A 27376-nucleotide genomic window follows, 5' to 3' on the forward strand; every position below is an offset into this window, starting at 1 on the left:
CATTTTTTCTTCGTTGTATTGTTTGTTTATTTGCCCCAGATTCTGAAGAGCAGTGCATGGCCTGCTGGTTTAAGACTGTAAAAATGCATTTATTTTAAACATAATAAAAATTTCTATTTAAAGCCAATGAGAAGAAGGTTACTGTATGTTTATGATGAGGGTGCAATCACATGCTTTCTCCAGCAGAGGTCGCTGTCTGAACTGCAAACGTACTGCAAACTTTGCTGTTCTCGTGCTAGGATTTAGGGTGCTTTCATCTCCAGAGAGTAGTCCATTTCTAACTCTGCAATGTGATCACTAGAAATGTACTCTTGTATCTGCCAGTCTCTCCTGCAGAGCAGACGGGAACCATGCTGGATATAGAACATGTTCTTGGACACCTGGCACGCGCACACACACACACACACGCACACACATCCCTTCTTCCCTCTTCAATTTAGTGCCATGATACCTGGTGAGTGTGTAAGACTTGCGTGCCTCTCCTTTCTGACTAACATCTGTGTCCTTTGTTGATGTATAGACACACTGGTTTTCTATTATGCATTATATGTAACAATGAATTACTTGCTAATACTTGTCTTAATCCCATAAACCCACCAATTGTTTTTAACGTTGTTAGTAAAACATTGATTCCATGAACCCACACATGCTTGCAGCTCCAGTCTGCTGTGTAGGAGGCCTATTTGAATATTTGGTGGGAGGGATGTTTGTGGAAGTGTATTCACAATGTGTTTTTCCATGAAGTCAATGCATATTCATGTACTTTGTAAATGGATAAGGGCGTGTTGCATAGTGGACCGTTCATCACCTACTTCCTGATGGGCCAAAGATTGGAGAAGTCAGTCCAACATCTGTGTTGTCAATGATGTGAAAGAAAAATAAAAGGTCTGTAGAACCCAAGGATCTGTAAAAGAGGGGAAAAAATGAGGACCAGAATTCAATCAATCAATAAGGACAAAGAGGGGTCTCAATCTGTCTATCATGCAAGCAGTCAAAAAGAATTCTTGCACTAGAATTCACCTTTTGTAGCAAAGGCAGAGTGTATTCCTCTGGATCCTTGGGAACACTATAAAAATGTATACCTCAACTAGCCATTAAATTATGCTGTTATTTTCTGTGGATTTATGAAGCTGGTAACTTTAAAACCCAGAGGTGATGAATCCCAGGCCAAAAGCTTTACTGATGTCCCTGGTTTTGGAGGGAACAGTAAACGCTAAAATGAAATACAGTTCATTTCAGTTATACTCAGCCATTTAACTGACACCACCGGAGGAAGTATCTGATGCTACATTGGGTCAGAGACTCCCTAAAACTGTCTTGAACTGTTTAGCCTCAGATTCTTGTTCTTGGCTGGCAATTGTAGTTTTCTGCTGTTGTAGCTTACTTACCTAAACATTTGTCATATTACATGTTCTGATATGCTTTTGTGCTCACCATGGATGTAAAGACTGCTTTAGTTACCATAAAGACTGCCTTCCTGTAAGCTTCGACCAGTTTAGCCATTGTCCTCTCACCTCTCATCAGCACTGCATTTTTTTCCACCTGCAGAACTGAATCCCTGGCTGCTTTTATTTATTTTTTTATATTTCACTTAAGAGATTGTTACGCATGAAAACCCCAGGACATCAGCAGTTTTTAAAATATTTAACCAAGCCTGTCTGGCACCAACAACCGTGCCACAAAGTCTATGAGATCAATTCTTTCCCCAGACATGGGGCTTACTTTACACAAGACTCATTCTTCGTGAAACCATTCGGATCTGTCCATGTTGGGATGTTATATTCCAAATGTATAACTAAGCTTAGTGACATGAGCAATGAAAACATGCTAACAACATGCTAACGACAGCTTGTTGTTATAAACAGTTTGTGTGGTCTTTACTAAGAACTTGCAATCCTTATTAGCACTGAACCTTTCACAACCTCATGGCTTTTGTGAGTCATTGAAAAGGTCTAAGGTTTCTTTTCAGTTCCTGCCTCTACAGTAATGACCTCTTGGGGATATTCATGCATTTGCTGTTGCAATCACCTCAAGATGAATTAGGATCTTTACAGCTCCCTTTGAGCTCTTGTTTGGATGTCTTTTCCATATGTGTAGCTCACATCTTCGGTCCAGCTGTTTTTTTTGACACAAATTTTGGAGTGTACTGACTGTAAAATTTAAAAAATATATTCATCCATTTTTGGCCAAAGGCAATATTTCACTTTACTTCACTTAACTGATGCACTACATGCATGTGTTTTGTGCCTCAGTTTGGGTCTTGCTTGGCTGTTATCACCACTTTCGTGAACTGGCACGAACGAGTCTCGTGCTCTTTGCTCTGTGTCTGATTGTTGCACCTCTGCTAACACTCTAGCCTCCACTGATGATAAAGTCTCTGTCTGCTGACCTTGAACTGTTCTCAGATGGTGAGTGTGTAATACAAATGGGAAGCAGGTGCTGTGCTGATAAGGTCATAGCATGTGGTTTAAAAAGATGGTCTGTTCCTCATTTATGATCCTTTCCGTAAGAAACAAAACAGCAAATATGTGGTCTGGCTGTCAAAAAAATCTGCAATTCAGATGAGTTATTTCTGTATTCTTATTTCATTTCAACTTCATAGTTGTTAACCTTGATTTAATCCAACCATAATTATCTTTGCCTTTGTGTTCCAGCTGAATTCCAGCTGAAGTAGTACAAAACTGCACAGAGGTTAGAATTAGTAGCCTTGTTGATGTCAGGAGAGCTGGATCTGGATTTGCCAAATGCTCTTACGAATAGAAAATTCAGAAATATCAGCACACACAATTCACTAACAAGAACTCATAATGAGATGTGTGACAGTAATGACATTGCTATAAATCGAAGCATTTATAAGGATGTGACATATTCATCTGACATTTCAATTCCTCATTTAAGTCAAGTGAAGTTACTCGTGTCGCTCGGTGATGCTCAGTTGTATGAATTAAAAGACACAAAGTCTGGCATTCAAAGATTTCCATGTTTTATATATTTTAATTTGTGCATCATTTGTGCACCCATCTCTGCATTATTAACCTTGTCTGTGTATAAAAAATGCTGTGTCAGAGCATCCTATTCTATAACCTTTCAAATTAACTGAATTGGAGCCTGTGCTCCTGCTAAAGACCACAGGCGACAGACCATTGATTGGATAAATTAGCAAGATTTGAAGGTTATCTGCCAGAAACACAATAAAGCAACGACACTGAGAGGTTACTGGCCATAAGGGACACATGTATACATCTCTATAAAATGGAAGATCAGGACATTTTTAAGAGGTGACTTAAAAGGTGGGTTACTTATTTTATTTTATAGTTGAGGATCGAAGAAGCCTGAAAATTCTTGTGAATTAATCTCACTCTCACTCATTTTCTACCGCTTATCTGAGCTACCTCGGGTCACGAGGAGCTTGTGCCTATCTCAGGCGTCATCGGGCATCAAGGCAGGATACACCCTGGACAGAGTGCCAACCCATCGCAGGGCACTCACACACTCTCATTCATTCACACAATCACACACAATTTTCCAGAGATGCCAATCAACCTACCACGCATGTCTTTGGACCAGGGGAGGAAACCCCCGAGGCACGGGGAGAACATGCAAACTCCCCACACACACAAGGTGGAGGTGGGAATCGAACCCCGACCCTGGAGGTGTGAGGCGAATGTGCTAACCACTAAGCCAATTAAAATAATAAATTTTATTTAGGGTTGTCAAAACTACCTTTTTATTATTTTAGTTTGAATGAGTGAAATTCTCTTATACAATCCTCATCTGACCATGATTCAGGAGAGAATAGATCAATGACTTGTATGCTTCACCGCTGTCCTTTCTTGCTCATAATTTAAATGAAATCTAAAAGAATGCGCCACAGATCTCTTACTGATGAATATCATGTTGCCTTGAATCAATCTTACGGGATGGTGGCGCTAAAACAATTTCATTGGCACTGTCTTAATTTCTACCAAGAAGAAAACTCTGAATGAGCTGTAAAGATCAAAAGCTGCCACTCTTTTTCTTGATAAAACTTTCACTAATTTTAATTTGGGCACCATTTCAGCATATAAAATAAAAATGTCTGGTCTGGCTTCTTTGCAGATGATTTCATTCTGGTTTACCAAACACTAAGCCAGAGTTTGTTTGCTCTTGTTGAACATGACCGGTGGGTGTGTGAGTTTAGCCACTGGGAAAAGAGGAGGAGCAAAGCTGTGTGTGTGAGTGTACAAACGGACACTGTTTACCTTGCTCTCCACAAAGACTGGGGCTTGTTCCCCTGCTCTGTGTTGATTTCATGGACAGAGAGCAAATTTTTGTATATGCGCATATATTTATATTTAAACATTTCGATTTTACGTGTGGTGTTACAAAGCACCAGCATGCAGCAAGACACTCCATTTCCCCCCCAGGCTAAATTTCTGTTCATTGAGCTATCATTTTCTTCTTGCTTGACCTTTTCTGTAAAACACAGTTTTGTTTCTCAAAAGCTTTTAAACAAATTACCAGATGAATGGAGCATGTAATTACTACCTCTCCTACAATCCAGTAATTTTCATACCATAGAACCCCCCACAGTACTCACCTGCTCACTGACATTTGTGTTTAGGCTCCAGGTGGAACCTGTAATGCACAATAGTCTTCATTATCACACACACTCACAGATATATGTGTTTTCCTAGTATGTGCTCAAATAACAAGCAGAACAAATTTTGTACGTATTCAGTCAGCATTCTGCTAAATAAAGTATTCTAAAAAAAAAACTTTATACAAAAACTTGGAATACCGTACAAACCTGGTCCAAACCTAAAACACATTGGGTTAATTTCATATGCAAATACTTATATCAGAGATCCCCGAAAAGGTCTTAACAGTGCTCTTATAACATACATGGTTAAGCTCACATTTGGTAAAGATTAAAAGCATTAGCAATACATGATATTGGATTATAAAATTAAATTTTGTGTTTGGAAAAGGATAAATTGAATATGACCGCTGACTTTCGAGGTTTTATTATCCATTATGTGATTTTAACACACAAACCACAAAGGTGTTATTAGCTGTTTATGAATTTTTTTTAATAAGTACAGGTGCATTTAAAGCCATCCAGTAAGCCACAAGGAAAGAAAAATGTTACCTGTATGAGGTGCAAGTCAATACGTTTTCTACCCTAAAAGCTTCCTCAGTTTGTTGCTTTTGAAAAAAGTCCCATTGAAATTACTTGAGATCCATGAATCAATTCCTTATGTTGACATTTTCTTTTGAAACAAGACTTCAGAGTTAAGGCACATTGAAGTGCTTGACTAATTTAGGCAATAGTGTTCATGCCACCCTGCCAGATCTAAACCTTTGTAACAGTAGCAAAACAGCAGCTAAAATTGTAAAAGCCTGATTCAGCTATGGAGGATTTCTCATCATTACCTTCCCCTGGTGACGTGAACAAGGACGATGTTCCCCGTGACATGACACAATGAGCTTTTGTGGCTAATATTGTATGTGTTTGAGCCTGTTAGCAGAGCCACTGGGTCATCAGAATGAGGTATCTGATTATATACATTGATATTACTTATTACTTTTACTGCTGTAGAAGCCCCGATGGTGTATAAATGCAGATTTTTACTGGATCAGTTAGTGCTCGCAAGTGACATAGTGTCATAAAACACTCTGAAAAAGTGCTTGTCACAGAAACACAAACATAGCACACAAATTCCACCCTGTTTAAAACAACTAAACATCAAGCAACACCAACCATGTTGGAAACTGGAATAGATCGTAGGAAGATGTACTGACATAAACTCACTGGCACCCTGAGTGTGCTGTTAACAAGCTACTACTCTATAGCAAGAGTCGCCCCTGGGGGCGGGGCTTAAAGATTCTAAGAAAGCAATTGGATGAACATAAGATGAGAAAACAAAACAATTTATTGATTGTTTATTGATTATTTTTTTCTATTTAAATGCATTTTTTAAGCCGGTTTCCCTAACAAACAGTGTTCCGATGAGTTACTCCATGGATTGAAATTAAAACTGAGAAAGAAAGAAAGAAAGAAAGAAAGAAAGAAAGAAAGAAAGAAAGAAAGAAAGAAAGAAAAGGAATGAGTCAATATTTGCTCTGCTGAAATGTGAAACCTCGGTGTTCCTCTATATCCCCTGTCGTGTACAGTAGCTTTTATGGATGTTGGTGTAGTTTCTATAACATCACTGTACAAACTCTAACACGGTGGTCGCGAGCGTGTCACGTGACCACAGTTTCCAGCTTTTCTCCAGCGGGACGTAGCAACGGCACAGCTCGACACACACACACACACACACACACACACACACACACACACACACACACACACACACACACACACACACACACACACACACACACACACACACACACACACACACACACACACACACACACACACACACACACACACAGAGTCAGCGGGGAGCTCCGAGGCACACGAGCAGCGCGTCGGCGGCTGAAAAGTCACGTTAAACGCCACCAGAACCGAAATGCGAGTCTCTAATTCGACGAGATAACAGCGTCCTGACTTTTGGAAGTCTTTGGACTTCGTCCTGAGCACAGACCTGTGAGAAAAGCCAGAAACTACACACTACGGTGAGTATACACACCTTATTATCCAACTCGTCGGACGTGTCCCAAACCTACACCACCGCACAGTTGGCTACTTTTGTGTATTGAATATTTAGACATATGCTAATTCTCATGGTTTAGGTTTGTACCGCAAGGTGTTGGACTCTCCTATGGACTGCTGCTGTAATTAATTATGAGCTGGTTGAAGTCCTGCTTTTTGCTTTATTAATATAGACTGAAGAATTTCCAAGGGTTTCCAGCACTGACGCACAAATGATGCAGACATGAGCCCTTTAATTCATCTCCTCTCTTACCACAAACATCACTCACAACACATCAGCCATTATTTTATTGAATAAAGCATCTTTATTTTATTAAAGACGCATCTTTGTTTATTAAAGGTTTACAGGTACAAACACTGATGTCTCTCAGATATTTTTGTAGCCAGGGACAATTTAGCTGTAATTAAAAAAAAAAATAAAAAAAATTTTTCGTTATTTTTTTGGAACGATTTTATATTAGACACGTTTCAATTCAAACAGCTATATTCTGACTATTTTATTATTCTTGATGTTTCTACTGACAGATCGTTCATGCTGACTTTATTTGTAGTCTACATTAAGCCTATAACTTCATTTCATTCAAGTTAACAGAATCCAAGAGACAGACAGACAGACAGACACACACACACACACACACACACACACACACACACGTGTGTGTGTGTATATATATATATATATATATATATATATATATATATATATATATATATATATATATATATATATATATATGTAATTTTATATATATATATATATATATATATATATATATATATATATATATATATATATATGTCAGTGATAATGAAGGGGCTGTGCTGGGGGTTTATAGCCATAAAATAAAAATAAATAAATCACTGACGTTTTTTGGGAACCTCTGGGAACTGCAGACCACAGGGAACTGCAGGCTGTGGTCACATTATGTTATCAGTAATATCTCATTCCAGAATATTCTCATGGAAAATATTTCCTTCTAGTATCACCAAGAGACTTGCAGAGATGTGGGAAATATTTCAATCTAATTTTAGACACAATCCTGGGATCTAGTAGCCTTTTTGTCAGCCTACACTTTTCACCAGTTCTGACTTTGCACAAATTGAATCCAGAAAGGTCTTCCATTATTAAGGACTCTATTTTGAATTTCCAGTTTCTGAAGCTCATAATTAAAATGGTACCTAACATCATAAATCATTACCCTGTATGAAAGCTGTTATTAATGGTGTTTTCATCTATCAGACTGAGGTCTGCACCTCAGCTTAAGCTCAAACTAAAACTTCATTTGCTGGATTTATTGCCATAGTGTTTGGTATGTTTGCAGAAGGTGGACCACATGGATGCTGGGGGCACTTTTTTATAGTGAGGTTAAATTGTATGATCTGTTTGGAGACATCTTATTTACTCCACTCTAGTTTCATACAAGCTGAACATTTTGCTCATAAAATTATGCATTGTGAGGAGACAAACTACATTTTTGAACAGAAGTGAATTCAGACTGCATCAAAATGAGATCTGATCTAAATCAGATCTCATTTCATTCAGTGAATTGATGAACCATGTCTATTTTGTCTCAATATAACCTTTTAAAATGTTTTACTTTGTTCAGTTATCACTGATGCTTCACATCACATTGAGATTTTTTTAATGTGCTTAGGTTATTAAAGTCAATATAATCAGGCATAATTATTAATTGGTTACTTAATTTGGTGTAAAAACTGACAAATAAATTTTGTTTAAATAAAAGTATGCCCTTGAACACATGGGGCATTTTATCTGGTGTGCTTTATCATATCTCACAGAATCTTTTTCCATTTGTAGGACTTGGTTCAATCTCTGAAGTTCTGAGCTGAATATTGTGTATTATTATATAGAGTCAGACAACCATTTGTAACCCAATTTTCCAATTTGAGGCACAAAACACAAATGTTTTAATGTTGTGAGTTTTGGGTCATACAGTAGCCATGTTTAGAGCCAAAAGGAGGACCAGTTTATTTTACTGGCCTTTTATTGCATAAATGATATCTTTATTAGTGCATAAAAACAATACTTACACTCTATAAACAACACTGCAATTAAAGCCTGAAACCTTTCATCACAGCTTATGCATACCTGCAGTGTTTCCTGTGGTTTCTCATTTAATGTCTATTTCAGACATTTTTCGAGAAACCTCAGCTCCAAAACAAAAAAAACAAACAAAACAAAAACTGATACTGGGAACAAGGTAAACTCTTAACTGCTTTTATATTATTAAGAAGTCTACAAACATGCGCGAACAGATGCACATGATTGGCTAGTGTCACTGTAATTGACAGTAGAGAGGATAACTCCAATCCCTCCACCCAGAGACTTGGACAGTTACTTAAACATGGACGACTTTATTAGGATTCAAACGTATGATCTCCTGTCCAGATGGCAGGTGAAATTTTATGAATTTCATTATTTATACAGTGCTAAATCTGGAGAGAAACACAAATCTTGTGTTTTATGATATGCTCCTGATCCACAGCAACACTGTCAAGTATTAATCAGTTACTGAAAATAAATAAATGAATAGAGAATAACATGAAACTTTAACAGCTACACAGTCTGCCTGCTTAGCTAGCAAGGTAGATAACTTAGCTGGGGATACTGATGAGCGAAATTTCAATTGTTATATGCTCATATACTATTCTATAGACAGAGCTATAGTTGCAAGAAAAAGTATGTGAACCCCTTGGAATAAACTGGTTTTCTGCAGTAATTAGCCATAAAATGTGAACCGATCCTCATCTTATTCACAACAATAGACAAATAGACAAACAGAATGGGCTTAAGCCAATAACACACAGACAATTCTAATTTCTTGTGACTTTATTGAACACAACCATTAAACATTCACAGTGCTTTAGGAAAAAGTAAGTGAACCCTTCAAAAACTAAGTCGAACCTCCTTTGGCAGCAAGGACTTCTAGCAAGCGCTTTTGGTAGCTCTGGATCAGACCTGAATTCCTCTTTACAAAACTGCTTTAGCTCAGACACACATGTCTGCTGTGAACAGCTTTCTTGATGACTCTATGGGGTCATGTTCTGGGCTCTGACTGGGCCATTCCTAAAGGCACATTTTGTTTTTCTGTAGCCAGTCTGTGGTGGATTTACTTCGATGCTTAGGGTCATTATCTTGCTGCATCACTCACTTCTACTAAGATTCCTACTGGTGGATGGCCACCCTGAGATTATCCTGTAGGTCCATTAAACATTTTCCCAGTAGCACTGTGGATAGCTAAGGTGCTCTTTGGCAAACTTCAGGCATGCAGCAATTGTTTTTCAGGAGAGCAGTGGCTTCCTCTATGGTGTTCTGCGATAGACACCCTGTCTGTTTAAAGACTTGCATATGGTATATTCATGCACATAGACGCTGTGCTCGTTCTCTTCGTCAATCCGTCAGTAGCCTGCTTCACTCACAAAACCCAATTACTCATCAAATAAGGCTTTGGCGCGACAAAAAATCGTTTTGGCGGCTGCTAAAAAATTTTCAATGTAGGAAAAACCCTGAATAACAATCTAAAATGTTCGAGTGTCTTATATCAATCAAAGAAGCCCTAAACCACACCTTCAATCTTATTTTGTTAATTTGACCCCAAGTGTGGAAGCTACTGACATAAATTAGCTTTCATTAAAGTAATTAGGTATGGTATTATGGGTTTTTCCTCCTGCACTGTGAATGTTTAAAGGGTGTGTTCAATAAAAACACAAGAGATTGGATTTGTTTGTGCTAAGCACATTGTTTTGCTTAAGCAAGTTGTGTTTGTCTGTTGTTGTGAATTAGATGACAATTGGTTCACATTTTATGGCAAATTACTGCAGAAAACCAGTTTATTCCACGGGGTTTACATACTTTTTTTTGCAATTGGATGTATGGCCAAAAGTATATGGACACCTAACCATTGCAATCACCTTCCATTCCAGATTTAGTCCCTTTTTGCTGTTTACAATATTTTAGAAAGGTATTATTCTAAATTTTTGCCCATTCTGATGTTAGTGGTTCCAGTTCATCCCAAGTCTGTCATGGAGTTGAGGTCAGGACTCTGTTTAGGACTCACTTTGACAAACTTGGCAAACTTGGCAAAGTTTATGGACCTTGCTTTGTTCACAGGGACATTGTCATGTTGGAACAGGTTTGGGACTTTTAGTTTTACTAAAGGGAAACACTTAAACCTACAGCACACAAACGCATTCCAGACAATTGTATGCAAATTTTTTGGGGAGATCAGTTTGTGCATCAGCTACTAAGCTCCTATGTTCATCGTTCATCTTCTACCGCTTTATCCGAACTTCTCGGGTCACGGGGTGTATCCTACCTCGATGCCCGATGACGCCAGAGATAGGCACAGGCTCCCCGTAAAAAGCTCCTATGTACTGTAGGTAAACCTGTGATAATGTTGCTTACAATGGTACTTGCAGTGTGCACTTATGTTGTGTACAATAATGTTACGCAATAGCAGAGGTGAGAACCAGAAAAAACAATTCAATCTTAAATGAATCAAATGAATGATTGTCTACAACATTTGCACAGTATATTTTCATACGACTTAGTGTTAGGTTCATAAATAGAATTCTGTCTTTCCCCAGTATTATTTCTTGCATTGTAACAGCCTAGACCGACAGAGGCAATTGTCATATCATACTTATTCACAGAAGATTGATGGCACATTGGATTCTTTTATTAGTTCTAAGGTGTAGAGATGTTCTTAGTGGGTATTTAGGCATTAAAATATAATGCAATTTAATATCCTGTGTTGTTTTTAAATTGTGATGCTTTAAGATGAATTCAGAAATTGTTTGAGAGCTTTTGGAAAGAGTAATGATCTTTAACTATTCCTAATCATGTACAGTCAACTTGATGGAGCTGCTCATACTGTTGCCTGGTAAGCGGGTTCATCAGCAACACAGCGATTTGGGTGCGTGTAGCCACAGACTGTTCTGAGAGTTCCACAGTAATAATGATTCATCAATTGCCATTGACAGCAGGCTGCTAGAAGGATGGACAGGGTGCTTCATTTATCATTTATAAGGGACAACAAAACCATCTGTGCTGGTGTATGTTCAGTATTCATCAGTGCTACCATGTTTTTTTTAATGGAGCCTGTATTCTGTCATCACTAAACAGTGCCAAATGTTCTTTGTAATTGAGTACATTTGACATTTCAATGAGAGAAATGAACCAAAGAAGAAAACAACTCAGAAGCTTGTATTAGAGTCTGACAGGAAGGAAGAGTTCAGAAGACGAATAGAAAAGAGGATTAAGTGGAGCCCCAAGTGAGTAGAAAAGACACAGCTTTGGCAGCAAAAGCATCTGGCTGGGGTAAAAACTCCATAAGCCTGTACAGAGTTGTCCTTTGCTTTCTTGACTTTGTCCATTCTGCTGTCCAAGTCTGTGAGTCATTATAAGCTTCTATTCAGGTATCAGAAGTGTTGATTGGATTTTATCAGATGTTTGAGAGAAAGGTAAACCTCAGTGCCTTCACCTGTTCAATGGGCACATATGAAGAGACTTTGTTTAGCAATATGTTGTAAATCTAAACATCCAGTTTCTTACGTACTGGATAATGTGGATGCTTTTGTGTCTTGCAACCGATTCCTCCCTTTGCTTTCAGAAGTGACTCACTTGCTCTGCATTTGAAGACTGTTCATATGGGAAAAGGAGTGGCAGGTGACCTTCTGGAAAGTGAGATTTGGGCTTTTGCTCATTTTCTAGCCTGTCATTTCCTAGCCTGCTCATTGATCTGCTACACATCACAAGAGTTCTCTACTTCTGTTCTGTTAAAACTGCACAAAATGATATGACTTAAAGATACAGTTTTTGGAATTCTGCAACAGACTTTGATACGTTCTTTGTTTGTAAGGTGGAAACTTGCATTCAGCACCACTGAAGCACTTGATTCAGTTGCCAAGTGATCTTTAGTCTTTGGCTCTAAAAGCCTGAAATTACTCCTGGCTTTAATAGCATAAGCTGTAGAGCAAGGTGGCAAGGGGCTGTTGGGTGAGCATAAAGAGCCGGCTCTACTTCTGACGCAGCCTTTTTTCTTTCTTGTTTTCTAGCTGTTGTTTTTCATGTGCCTGCTGCCTCCCAGAAGAGTTTGCAGGCTGAAACCATTTCATATTAACATAGTGGGCTGTGGGAGCCACTGTTCCCCCACTCTCTCCTTCCCTCTTTGCTTACATTACATACAGTATCAGTGCACAATGCCTGTGCTGTATCTAAGCCTCTATGTAGAGTAATACTCATAATGTCCTCAGAGAAAAGGGGTCATGTTCAGTCCTACACCTAAGGAGGCTCAGCTCCCTGAAGTCTGCTAACAGCTTGGAGAAAGACAGGGGAGCTTCCATCACAGTCAGAGAGGAGGGAAGAGTCCAGCTTAGCGCAGTCTGAGCATAGCACTGCTGGGGAAACCCTGATGTTCAGCTCTATATTTTGGCACGCTTCCAAAGAGTCCACCCTCTGTGTGACCTTTCATGGCATTAGAAAAGTTCCTCTTGCAGTGTGTTAGTGCAGATTGGAGTTCAGTCTTTTTTTGCAGTGGGAAGTTTTCCTGCTCATAATTGAGCAGATGCCAGTGTAGCAGGCAACAGCTTGCTTGTGACTGTGTGGAGCTAATCAGGATGTCAGTGATTTTGACATTCCTTCACTATTACAGGGAAGCATTACAGCCTGATTTTAAAGCAAGAGTAAACAGTAAAGAAGAAGTTCATTTCATTGGCGTTTATTTTAATGAGTGTTGTCACAACGTACAGTGTACATTTTAAGCCTTATCTCCCTTATCATCTTGAATTTGCATGTTAATTGGAGATGTACTGTACAGTCTGAAATCTTATAAGATTTGAGGAGTAATATTTAGTTATTCTGATAATTGAAATCTGTTTGCACAATTTAGATGTAGAAAGGTGTTGCACAGTTCTGCAAGGCAACTTTCATTTCTTTTGGCCTATCTACATGGCTCTTTGATTATCTAATGATGTTGATTTTTTAAACTAATTAATACTAATTACATACAACACGGCCATATATCAGATTATGGGTTGTTTGTGTGTCTGTGTGTGTGTCTAAGATCAGCTATGTTTTTTTTTTTTTGTAAGGATATATAATTAAGATTAATCGACCAGTATCTGCACCCATTACTAAGCAATGAGCGCATAACCAGTGAAGTTATTCTGGGTTGACCAGCTACGCATTATCATTATAAGGTGGGATCTGGTTCACACTAGTCTTTATTCCAGCATCTGTCATAGTGATTGCTATTGTTGGAGCCAATTAGTAATAGGACATCAAAACGTTAAACAGAGCAATAGAACATGAGTCTCAGCAATGCACCTTCATGTCGTCTTTCTCAGCTTGCCCGGTAGAAGAGCATTTCTTCTATCTCTGTGTGATGGATCACTGCATGACATTCAGAACGGCTCACTTCCTCCTGATGCCAGGAATGCCTGCTGTGTGGAGGAACATCATGTGAGCCAAACCAAGTCACTTTTTAAGTTACTGGTTGATAAAAAGCTTTGCCTTGGTGAATGCTTAACTCATTTATCTTGATCACACAAATATGCTGGGCCTCCTTTAGTCAAACATGGTGTTTTGTTTTTTGTTTTTTTACGAATATCATGCAACTCATAATTTTAGGGAATATAAGCTTTGATTGTTCAGTTCCATAATATAAATCTAAAAACTGTAATGTTGATGATTTGTGCTATTTTGTTTAGTTGAGGAATATTCTCTAAAATATTGTCCTCGACATTTAGGAATGTGCTTAACCGGAGAATCGTTGAATGAGGATATTGTTCTCAGGATTTATTTTCTAATATTTGAATATTAAAAAAGCGACACCTATAATCTATTTAACATGAGCCCTTAGCTGATTGGTATTATAGGCAGTGTGACAATATGTACACTTCCCTTTGTTCTTAACAAAGGCCTCATAGCAGTTATTGAGTCTGTCTTACATTTCTTTGCAGGGTGAAGAGATCGAAACCATATTTCTCAGTTTGTAACATATTTTGACAACGATGAGTGCCCGATCAGCCATCAACAAAGAGATCTTTATCCCACACAATGAGAGGATGTTGGCAGCCGTGCAGGTGAAAAGGAGGACTAAGAAGAAGATTCCCTTCCTGGCTACAGGAGGCCAGGGCGACTACATGACTTTCATCTGCCTATCAGGTAACTCATTTCAGTGCTGCTCACATTTTTTCAATTGGCAAGCAAGGACTGTGTGCCACCAAAACCATGTAGAATGTTGCAAAACACATGATGTAGTTTATGAGGAGATGTTCGTAACGAACAAGTTCTGTCTGAAAGTTGCAAATTGTTACATCATTCTTAATGTGGCTCAGTAGTTTTCATCTATAAATAATCATACAGAAGGAGCTCATGCTTTCGCTTGAGTTCACTATTCTGTTCTGCATTAGTTTGTGTTTTTGGTATGTTTTATGTAGTCTGACAGTTCCTTGTAAACTAACCCAGCCACTCCTACTCCTAGTTCTACTCCTACTCTCACTCCCTACCAAGCCTGAACATTGTCAGTGCTACTCTTTCTCTAGGGAGTGTGTATATTGAGCTCAGTGTTGATACAATTCAACCACTCATTGTCTTTTCAGGCTGCCATTGAATAATGGCTAGAGGTCTGCTCACTTTATATTGTCATCTTCATTTGTTCAGATAATTCTGTGCCTGATTAGTGTGTTTCATTGCCAGTGCTTTAAATAGATTAACATTTCTTGGGATTAGTGTTTCTATAAAGCTGTGTCTAGTTTGGACACCAAATCCAACACTAATATTAAATGAATTAAATTAATAAGTGCCTACACTTGAGATGTTTTTTTGACCATTTCATTATCCACCTCTATATAAAGTTTTTATGTCAAGTTTAAAAGTTTCAAATGACCTTTGTGGACTGATAGCCTGCCTACAAATATAGTGTGGATGACTCAGTTGTGTATCTTTAGAACACACAGATAAAAAGACGATAGCCTTGGATTGAAGAAGCATTTTCAGTGTTGCGTCCTCACAATTGTTTATTTAGTAAGGTGAGGTTTTAAAAAGCATATATTTTTTTTTGCTCCTAAAGGATACATATAATTGATCACGCAGTCCATCTGTTCATTCACAGCTTCCATGGAAGGGCTGTAACCAGCATGCAATTGTGTTCATTGTATTTATTTATTTCAGTATGAGTCTTTTCACTTTAAATGAACAAAGAAAGGAGTTGCAACTTCTAAATGAATGGTTTGCTACATTCCTGTCAATGCCTGCGTTTATAAGGTGTTATGGTACTTTGCTATGTTCTTGGAATTACTATAAGAGCAAACAATCTATATTTGATCTTTAACCGATGATCTGAGACACGCAATCTATCAGATGTGTCATGTGGACAGCCATGTAGGAGCTCTGTCCCACACTTGGAACAGCTTGTTGAGGGGGATAGCACCCAAGGAGGATGTCTGGGTTCAATCATCCTGTTTAAGCCAACAGTGAAAGCCCCGAGCATATTGGCAGCCTTTGCAACAACTCAAGCAAGCAGCAGCTTGGGTGCAACATTTGTACCCTAGTTTGCCCTGCATGTGCCTTCTAGCCTGAGTTGATTGGCTTGGCCATGACCACTGTATGATTGCCAATGAAAGATATATACTGTACTACATATCTTTAAAGCACCAGCACTCTCTGCATGAGGAACAGTTCTGCTTTATGAGCACAGCACTGTACATAGCAATGCTTGACTGTTCCCATCTGGTCTAAAATCTTTTGAATTTCTCCGTCTCCTGTTCCAGTACATCTGTGGTAAACTTAGAAACTAGGGGAGTGTAGGGTCAGTTGTAACACTGTCAACAGCTACAGTCCTATGGTTTCATTTGATATATCCTACATGAAATTTATTTTTGTATGTGAATGTATATTATGAATAGCTTTCAGACAAATGTACCAGTCGTGTCAAAAACTGGAGCTTTGGTACTTGTACTGTGCTCAGTGGCCAAGTCAATACTAATCAAATCTAAGATGTACTGCATGTCAGAATTTGATTTTAGTGTAGTGTCTGGCTGCACTTTATGGCATTATCATGAAAATATATAGCGCTGGACTGGTGTAGGTTGGTGTGTTTTGCTTTGTGTGTCAACTGGGATCCAGTACTGGGAAATGAGACTCTTCAAATAATTTTTGTCTTAAAATCATACAGTGTGAGGCCTTAAAGGGAAGGTCATCTTGGTGCATCTGCATGTCTACAGATGAAGGCATAATTGAAGTAGTAATGATTGTACTCTAAAGAGTCAGCCAGCTTCTTGATCTTCAGGTTCACTTCCTGACATTTACTGTCTGATCTGTCAATCATCTGCCATCTGTCAATCAAACATAATTTTGTAGAAACCTCTGTTCCTTAGGAAGTAACAGACACAATTAATGTTATTAAATTGCCCTGAAATGGAACAAGCTATTTTGTACACTTGTAAAAAAAATAGTTGTATTGCACATTTTAGTTTTTAATTTAGAATGTAAAACATGTTCTTTAGAAATTGCAATGCAATCACTTGCCTAGAATTGGTTGAATAGCTCAGTCTGCTTTCCCTTCTTGAGCAGTGCAGATTATTTGCTTTACTCTTGACATACATTGAAGCAGGTCAGCCTTCCTGAATAACAGGGTGTGTTGGACCATTTCCAGTATCTTCAACATCAAAGGTCCACGGTGTACTTTCACTTTGATCATAGTGTTAACACAGTGACCGAGGGCTCAGAGTGAGTTGCTGCACTGTTGAAGGAGCGCATACTGAGGTGGGTGGAAAAAAATCAGCTCAGTCTGAACAGCTACAAGCTGCCAAAAACACAAGCTGAGCTTGTCAAGCTGGTAGACAGGCTGGCAAAGATACTACAACATGGGCACAAATGTTTTTTTTTTTTTGTAAAGAAAATAACACAACAGCAAAGCAATTAGAAAATCTCAAATGTTTACTGATCAGTTTGGTAAAGTAATAAAGGTGGAAAATAAAAAAGACGTTCCACCAGATTGAGCAGCTAGCTGTTCAGGCTGCGATGGATTTTTCTCCCATCACAGTATGAGCTCTTACACAGTTCAGTAACACACTTCTGATCACTGTGTTAACACTATGATCAAAGTGAAAGTACACTGTGAATGTCTGATGTTGAAAATGACCCGACACACATTAGTAGCAGGTCAGCCTGGATGTTTCAGCCAGATCGGGATCTCTACTCTGACTGTAACTATAAATAAATGATCACAAGGGATTTTTTTTTTTTACATTTTTATAGACTACCATTTGATTTATTTCAAACATTTTACAAATACATTATGTTCTTGTGTATTTAATAGTAACATGCTATTTCTTGCAGTAAAGAATGCGAATTTTTCTTTCCAGTCTTCAAAACACAGGCTGGTTCCAGAGTAGCCTGGCTTAGGTGAGATAACCCAGAGGAAATTAGGAGCAGATTGCCTGGCAGTTCTCGGCACTCTCCTGTTTGCTAGCAGCCTGAAGTGCAGCCAAATCAATGAGGAGCAGTCCTGTCTCTAAGTGCACCTTCAACCCCTCTGTCTTTCTGCAGCAGTACCTCCAGGCTTATCAGGAGGCTGCAATAATATACTCTTGAGACATTGACTGAGACACTATGGCTCATGGCAGCAGTGGGTCATGCATGTGCGTTGATGTTGCTACTTTTAATAAATGTGTAATGAAAATTTAGAACCCACCTATCCCTAAACTCTTGACTAATTAACAGTCTTGATAGATCTGGACCGACTATTTTGTAAGCACATATTTCATGAAATACTAATATGATCTGCTGTAACTGTGAATACTGACTTGTTTAAAATATTGATGTCTTTGACATCACAAAGCTTCAGCTGTACATGATAACGAATATGAACAACTATGCCCTGAAAGTGGTTACACACTATTGATTGATGTGGCAGCTCGGAGATGGACTGCCCTGCGATGTCAAGTGTGCTGTTGAATTAATCGTCTTAGCATTACCGAAAGTGAGAGGAGAGATGACCTTGAGGGCCTGTGCTGATAAATGCTTTTTATTATTCACATTTTCACATTCAAAAGTCGCTGCTGGCCCACACATTACAGATGGATGGAAATACATGGATATTTATGTAGATTATAATCTGCTCACTGGGGAAGCCAGATCACATAAATAAAGCACTGTACAGTCAAGCTGAAGGATCTGTGACCCTATTCAGTCTTTGTATTAGCATCCCTCTGGTTGTGCCAATCAGAAGTGAACAGCTGAGCCCAGTCTCACACCTGGTATTGTAATAAGTCTTAAATACATTTGTATTGTGGTTCAATTTTGTAAGTAGCAGAGTTTTCAGATAGACAAAGCAACGACTTCAATAACAGGACCCCAACACCACTAACTAAAATTCACATTCAAATTATCCTGACGTAACAGTGTATAGAAAGTGTGATTGTCTGGTTTCAATAGATTTTTTCAGTAGCTGGACGTGAAGGAACAAAAGAATGAGATGAAATTTAAAACCTTAGCAGCACAATGCACAGACTGTACATATACACTGGATGTGAATTTGCCATCTGTTATTAAGAATAGATTTTTTATTTTGTTGATTCTGTTTTGAGAAGAAAGATCTTGTCATCAAGTCCTTTTATGATGCATATGGAAGATAATTCTGCTTCAAAGCAGGTACCAAATGCTAATTTTCCAGACTCTTTAGTGGTGGTCTGGGAAGGTTTTTACTGCACTGGTAGATAGAGAGGGATTTGAATGCATCAGACAGTCTGCCTCAGTGTGATCCACCTGGATGTGCTTATTCTGTTCCTCTGAGGCCTTTCAGTGACGTCTGTGCTGTCTGCAGTCACAATCTCCCCCTCAAACCCGCTTGCAGCCAAAAAAAAACTGATATGAAGCAAAGGGCAGACTGGCCTGAAAATAAGCTCAGACAGACTCTGAGAAGAATTTTGTTTTTGACACAATGATAATCTCCCCAACTATAAGAAACAAGTGTGAACCCACTAGTGTCACTTGTAATTTAAACCAGCACACATTTCTTTTTCTCGCATCAGGCAGGTTGAGCTAATAATACAGGTGGATCTTTTGGCTGAGTACCATTTGACAGATTTTTTAGGGAGGGTGTGTTTTGTACAGTGCATATACAACAGACATATCTGATGAGGGATCCTCCTGGGTTTTATGCAGACACGTTTTGACTCTTACTGTCTGAAAACCTTTGTGTAATGTAAAATGTAAGGGTGAAGAAATGACGGAAAGATGCTTTGTAAAGGATTTCAACAAAAGCTCTATTATTCATGGACCTCTGCTGACTAAATGTCACACTGATAAAGCTTTATTATCTCTTTAAAAGTTTGTCTGTCTGTCTGCCTGCCTGTCTGTCTGTATATCTATGCATTATCTTTTAAGTTTTGGCTTATACTTCACTAGTGCTGAACTATATGAAAGAGAGAAGTTAATTGTGACCCATATTTACTCTCCATGTTTTAATTTCTTGTGTACTTTCAGATCAGATCAGATCAGAACATTTTAGGGATTTTCCCCCAGAGTATGCTGCTACGAAATGGAATGGTCATACACAATGGCTGTGTTTTGAATGTTTTGATATTAACAGACACCCCAAACAAGCCCCGCACTCTTCCCCATATCACACTGGTAATCTCGTGCTGGAAAGATGTGCTGTTGTGGTGTACTAGCTTTCTGTCCAGGTAAAAAGAGAATGTTTGAAGTTTATAAGTGAATGTATAAGTGAAAGGAAATCCATCATAATATGTTTGACTTAACCAATGTTATACAATTTCAGTCAAGATAGATTAAAAACAATTAATAGATTTTTGGACAAATTAAAAAAAGAGTGGGTGTTTTAAATGTAACACTTTACAAATAAATTAATTATATGATTATTAGAAGGTGTTAATGCTGCTTGTGCATCTGAATCGTTCAGAATGTACACACTTAGACTGTGTGGTTGAATCTGGAGTGTGTGCATGTAAAGGGTTTACATTTACATCATTTAGCAGACTACATGTTATCTCATTTTAATAAAACTGAGCAATTAAGGGTTAAGGGCCTTGCTCAGGAGCCCAGCAGCGGCAGCTTGGTGGACATAGGAATCAAACTCGCAACCTAACGAATTGGTAGCCAAACACCTTAACCACTAGGCTACCACATCAGCATCCAGTACCATTAACAGCATCCAGGTTTCATATTAAGAATAGTGAGTTTGGCTGGTCTTCATCGCTGTCCTTCGATATACCCTCATGCTCAAATCATTTTCACTCCCTGCTGCTCAGTTTCTCTTCTGTGTCTGTGTGTCTGATCATAGCTCATTTCTCTGTTACCCCCTCAATGAGCTGCATGGAGAGTTTGATATGCTGAGAGCTGTACATTCGGCTATTTCCGGGAACTGACATTCACCTAGAAGATTGATGATATAAATGGTGGTAGGTGCAAAGATAATTAAGGTGCCTTTCCTGGCTTAAAATGTGTCATCACTTGCTAGTTGCGAGTTACTCTGCTGATATGACCATGGTACATTTTATTTACGTGTTTAGTCTTCTTCTTGAAAGCCTCTAATGACACAAAGAAGAAATAACAATACTTGGTGCCAGAGCATGTCTAGAGCCTCTATATTCATATTATCCTTATTTTCCAGTACCAATATGCTAGGTGTTATACACAGTGAACACAGTGAATCTAGACCATAAGGTGCTTGTTGTTATACAAGCATGTCTCCAGCCACTACATAGATTCGTTTTAATCCAGGTCTTGGTTACTGGGGTAGTGATAATACCTCTGCGCTTTATGATGTCTGATTACAGTACGTGCACTTTCTATCCTGCTTCTTGAATGAACAGTGAACTGCTCCACAGAAATTAAAAAAAAAGGCCTGCTTTGATTTGAGCAGCCCATAATCACACTCCCTTATGTAGAAAAAAGGAAAAGTGCCGATGAAATCAAGCCAACAATGTAGTGCGAGAAGGTGAGTAGTACTGCTATGAATTAGTCACACTTCCCTTACAGCACACTTGCTAGTCTTTTCCATTCCCTTTTCCACCTTTTGTTTTCCGGTTCCCCCCTTATGCCTCACTGACACTAAGCTCTCAGAAAGCTGCTGAGACATGAGTCTGTCGCAAACTGGCACTCGTGGCATAGCGTTTGTCAAGCACAACAAAGCAAGACAGAGGGTGAGTTGAGAACATGAACAGAAGGTTATTTCTTCAGTAATTTGTTTCTTTAAGCTGAGTGCAATGTTTTGCATTGAATTCAGTCTTGATAAATCACAGAATATACATCTTTCTAGTGCAAGCACTTCACATGAATGTATAAGGATTTGGATCCGATTAAATTTTGTGTGGCGTAGTTTCATTGCCTCACAACACCAGTGTCATGGGTTTGACCCTGTGTTTGGAAGAATGCAGTGATTTTATTCCTGGCATATAGATAATCAAATCAAGTTGCTGTGCAAAAAACAAATTGCGTTATTGCAACCCTGTTCATTTACTTGGAACTGATGTATGGAATTAAATTTAAGTTAAATCATTTAACTTTTTTCCCTGTATACTAATTTGGAATGTGATGTAGAACCGCATGCACACACAGCCCACTATATCATTTTAAACATGGGAAATAGATATGACATGATGTTTCATTGCTCAGCACTTCACCATAGTGCGTTCATTGAATTTTAACTTTTGATTAACTGAGTATGCACTTCAGGCATATGTAATTATCAGAAGCCCTCAAAGATACTTTATATACTTGAGAACAATGAATGAATGTAGATGTGTGCAAGGGAACTGAAATGCTGGAAAATACATCCCGTATTTTCCAGCATTTCAGTTCCCTTGCACACATCTACATTCATTCATTGTTCTCAAGTATATACTTTCCAGATACACACTCCCACATCTGCACTGTTGTGAATTGTGCTTTTTGAAAGCTCTTCTTAGCATATTCATTGGGGATTATTTTTTTCTATATAGAGTTCTCTGACTTCATTCTGGATGATTATTACATTTATTTCCAAGTGGGTTTCTGTTCAACAGACGAACGGGGATATTTTTTGCATTTAGCAGGCTTAATGCATATTTATTTATTTATTTTAGAAAATCTGGAATAAATGTTGTTGAGGTCATTGCAAAACGAAGGAATAAAGTTTTATGGTTAAAGTCAAGGTGCCGTGTTAAGGGGACCATTTACACTGAATTAAAATACACTTTTTAAAATCACATTCAGCAATAAATTCATACTATGTTACAGCTATACCTACTGTAAACAAGCTCTGTGTCTCTTGACTATTGATTAAAAAAACAACAACTGTATTTCAGCATTACATACTAATTCCCTTCTTCCACATGCACAAACTTCAAATTGAGTAGGTTGTGCAGAGGGAAAGGACTATAGCAAGGCTTCTTCTTACATGGACCAGTAGATAGATATGCTGAGCTATGTAATTAATTCTACCGCTGCCTGATTTCAGAGAGAAGTCCACCCAGCCTTGGTGCTCTATTGATTTAGTAGTGCAGAGCAAGTACAGAATGGCAATTGAATTTTCTTTACACTCGTTTCCATTATACTGAATAAGCACCTGATTTGAACATGCTTTTTGGCTCCATACCTGGTCTGTTTATTAGTATAACTTCAGTCTGGAATGTCTTTGCATCATTGTTTTTTTGTACTGGATTGTTGTTTTGTTTGTTTGACTGTGATTTGCTGTAGTTATGTCCAAGGGTTTGTCTGTGAACTTCTCTATGGGATTAGGTTTCAGAAAATGAGCTGTTAATATTATTTTGTTCAGTTGAACCGAGTGAACTGTAGAATTCCATTATGTCCTATTAATTAAAATACATTAATGAATTTATTTTTAATGCATCTCTAAGAGAAATTGTTTATATATATATATATATATATATATATATATATATATATATATATATATATATATATATATATATATATATATATAAGCAAGCTAATCTTGTTTCTAAAACATTCTCTTATCACAAACATTGAACCTCTTAACAAACAAATCCACCTCATGACAGTCTGGATGTTTGTACCTACAGTTGGTGTAGGTGCCAATAATGTAAAGATTATAAGGCACAAACAGCTTTGATATTTATGGACAGGATGTTTGCAAATTAAAAAGCACCATCAGTGTTGGCTCTAGTGTAAACTGGCCTTAATCTGCAAACCCATGGTGCAGGAATTGTGTCTGTTGTCCATTTCAGACCTTTAATGGAGCTGTACAGGATGTTATTGGACACTTATGAGAGACTTCCAATACTCAGCATTTTATGTGGGCATGTGGTAGCCTAGTGGTTAAGGTGTTGGGCTATCAATCAGAAGGGTGTGAGTTCAATCCCAGGTCCACCATGCTGCCACTGTTGGACCGCTGAGCAAGGCCCCTAACCCTTAATTGCTCAGTGTAAGGGCAGATAAGGACATCTGCTAAATGCTGGAAATGTAATTGTTAGGATTGTTTACAAATTAATCTCAGATAATCCCCTTAATCTGATACTGACTGCAAAATTCACAAGCCACAAGATTCTGTAGTCCTGGATTAAGCAGCAAACTCTTTGGTTATTTGCACTTCTGTGAATGTACAGTAGTAGATGTGAAAACAAACCTTTAAACACTGAAACAAAATGAGCTTTTTATAGCAAGAGAGCCTCTGGATTAAAAAGGTTCACAGCATCTGGTTTTTGAATTATTTCAGACATTTGAGAGAAATGATGGGGAGATAATGTGATACTTTTGCATGTTTGGCAACATGCTTCAGGAAAGATATGTGGTGAGTCATCTGCAAATGACTTATTCCTGTGAAAGCTGATTCTGTGCCACATTTACTGAGGAAATGTAACAGACTTCCAAGAGACAGATAGACTTTTAAGGCCGGTTATAAATGTTTTGTTTTTTGACATTTTTGACTTAAAAGATCCATTTTGAAAAATGTATTCAGCGGTAAGCAAGAAAAGTTTCCTCAAAGTGTTTTCACATTCCAGACCATGGCTAAGACTTTCACCCACGAGTTCACCCTCATCTTGCATTTTCTTTTTTTTGGTTGGAGGACTGTAGCAATCCTTGGAGGTGTCCTACTGTACCTAACGCTTTCTGTATAGCGCTGGATCTTTCTTTCAAGTTTTTAGTTGGCCAAAATATCAGACAGATTACACCCAAGACATTTGGCACGTGTAAGCATTTTCGCAAAAACAATTCTAGGAAGAATCAGAACAAAGAGTATTTGTGTCCATCTTGCTACCCTCCAACCCTGTACAGCCCCCACCCCTATTGTTTTTCCTCTCATTTTTCCTCTCATTTTTCATGCTGCGTTTTTACCTGATCACAGCTGGGCTTATTCATTTCAAATGTGAACAAAGAGCAATACATAATTCATTACATAATCTTTTCGTTACATGGCATTAATATTGCATTAGTAATTGGTGTGAACAGCACAAGTCTGTCAGCAGCAGGGATGTGTGAGTCGGTGTTGCTTTCACTAATTGATGTCTTTGTTTGACGGTCCATTGATGCATTGTCCAGTTCTTACCTGAAGTCTACCAATATCCCTTACCGTTAGAGGAAAGTGCTTTGTTAATCGTAGATTAAAGATGGATGTTGGTCAATAAGACATGTGGGTATTTCTCTGAGGTTGTTGCTTGTTGTAGTTCTGGGGTTAAGGAAGTGGTGGCCCAAGTGGTTAAGACTCTGCGTTGTTGAGAGATGGATCAGGTTTCAAGCCCCAGCATTCCAAGCTGCCATTTTTGGGCCCTTGATCAGAGCCGCTAGCTCTCACTGCTCCAGCGTTCTGACCTCAACCTCTAAGGTTGGGATAGGCAAAGAAGGAATTTCACTGTGCTGTGACACAGTCTGCTTCTTCATGCTTTGTTTTTAGTCACAAATTTGCTCAGAACCTTGCCAGCCTACTACATGCATACACTTGGTCATACACAAATTTTAAGTTCTGCTCTGTACTTGAATGTAAATGTACATTTGTTACAGAGACATCTGTTTCCCAAACTATGTAGTGCAGTGTTCCTATAACATGACCTCAGTTTCAGTCACTGGCTATCAATCGTAAACATAGTCTGTATTTTTTGGTGTGTTATATAGGTCATTAAAAAGGTCATTTCACAATTCTCAGGCATTTCTATGATAAACTATGTATCACGATTAACACAATTAAGTGCTGAATTAAATATGTTACAAATAATGATTGTTTATTATTGCTAAACCAATGTATAATAAAAATTATATGAATTATTAAAATAATTTATAAAAAAATTAAATGAATTATTAAAAACGAAGTGTTTATCACTAAAATGATAATAATTTGACTTTCATTAATTTTCTAAATATATGTTTGTGTATATAGTTTGTAATAATTTCAAACACAATATTTAAAAGTAGATATCACAATAACCATGATATCGATATTATCGTCAAATCATCCCGCATTAGATCTGTCTGTCTGTCTGTCTGTCTGTCTATCTGTTCATCTAACCTCTATTTTAACTTTGACTTTTACAGAAAATGAAAGCATTGCTAGGCCACTAGGGAATTGGACAAAACTGGATATTCTGCTATAAACTGTCTATCTGTATTTTCAATGGAAATGCGATAATTTACATTTTACTTGTACTTTAAACAGGTTTCATCAAAAGCAATAAAAACATTTAAACCATTTAAACATTTAAATTTCTGATGATTGCTCTTCATGTGTTTGAATTGATAGCAACACCAGCTTCTTGTTGGTAAAGAGCTTGAGTCAGATATGTAACTGAATTTGGTGAGGTGGGAGTGCATGCAGACTTGTGGTCTTTTAGCACTTCTACATAAAAAAACACAACATTATGCAAATCCCCAATGATTCCCTTTGATCCAATATGAGTCTCAAGAGCAACCCAAGGTTGTACACATTCTCACTGGTTTAAGCACCAATAGAAACGTAATGGATCAAGAATTACAACTGATATGTAACAAGCTAAAAAGACATTTTCATGTGAAATGCAATAGTTTGGTATTTTTCCTTATTTATTCTTATTTATTCTGAATTCGTTCTGTTTATAAACATTGTAGCTACTTCTCTTTTCCTGATTTATTTTATGTATGTAGAAGCTTTAGTGCAGGCTTTAAAACCATACAGTATTAAAAAATAAAATTTTGAATATCAGCAGCACACCATGTTAGCAAATGATCACATGATATGACGCAAATGAACTTTAGGTATTTTAGGATTATGATATTTATTACGATATTATTCATAACTGTTACCATCTCCTATTTAAATAACATTGCTTGCTGCCCAGCCTGTGGACCGTACTACATTCTCGCAGTTGTGGTGTATTAATGTGTTGGACTCCCTTCTGATTTCTGTCTTTGTCACCCTCCTGAATGAGAAGGTGAGAAGTGCTTCTTTTCACACTGTCCCTGAATGATGAATTGCCAGTGCAAGAAGAGATGAAGACTAAGAGAGATGAATGCTATCTCCATTAGAGCAGGCGTGCTGACTCGGTCCATGAATGAAACACACAATTTTTGTTTTGTGAATAATTTTCTCTGAGCTGAAAATTACCTTATCATATTGTAACATGAAGCTCTTGTAAATGTGTGCTGGGTATCACATTTAAATGTGTTTGTTTGTTTGTTTGTTTGTTTATTTATTTATTTATTTTTAATAAATGTGGTAATTTCTCTTTTTTTAATTAATAGGTGCTTAGACTATG

At 37.9% G+C, this 27376-nt stretch overlaps 1 protein-coding gene across 3 annotated transcripts in view; it reads left to right on the forward strand.

Annotated features, from left to right (window-relative positions):
* The first annotated feature begins 6223 nt into the window (after positions 1 to 6223).
* The window catches only part of stxbp6 (syntaxin binding protein 6 (amisyn)), a 48924-nt gene continuing 27771 nt past the window's right edge, over positions 6224 to 27376 (forward strand). The window contains exons 1-3 of one of the 3 annotated variants that reach the window (XM_047821483.1): positions 6224 to 6606; positions 14012 to 14126; positions 14627 to 14831. In XM_047821483.1, the coding sequence (XP_047677439.1) occupies positions 14678 to 14831 (154 nt within the window). In that variant the 5' untranslated portion in view covers positions 6224 to 6606; positions 14012 to 14126; positions 14627 to 14677. The remainder of the gene's footprint in view (positions 6607 to 14011; positions 14127 to 14626; positions 14832 to 27376) is intronic. The other 2 variants (XM_047821482.1, XM_027172357.2) reach the window with 2 other exon arrangements.

This window comes from Tachysurus fulvidraco, chromosome 12 (assembly GCF_022655615.1).
Source record: "Tachysurus fulvidraco isolate hzauxx_2018 chromosome 12, HZAU_PFXX_2.0, whole genome shotgun sequence".
NCBI classification, from domain to species: Eukaryota; Metazoa; Chordata; class Actinopteri; order Siluriformes; family Bagridae; genus Tachysurus; species Tachysurus fulvidraco.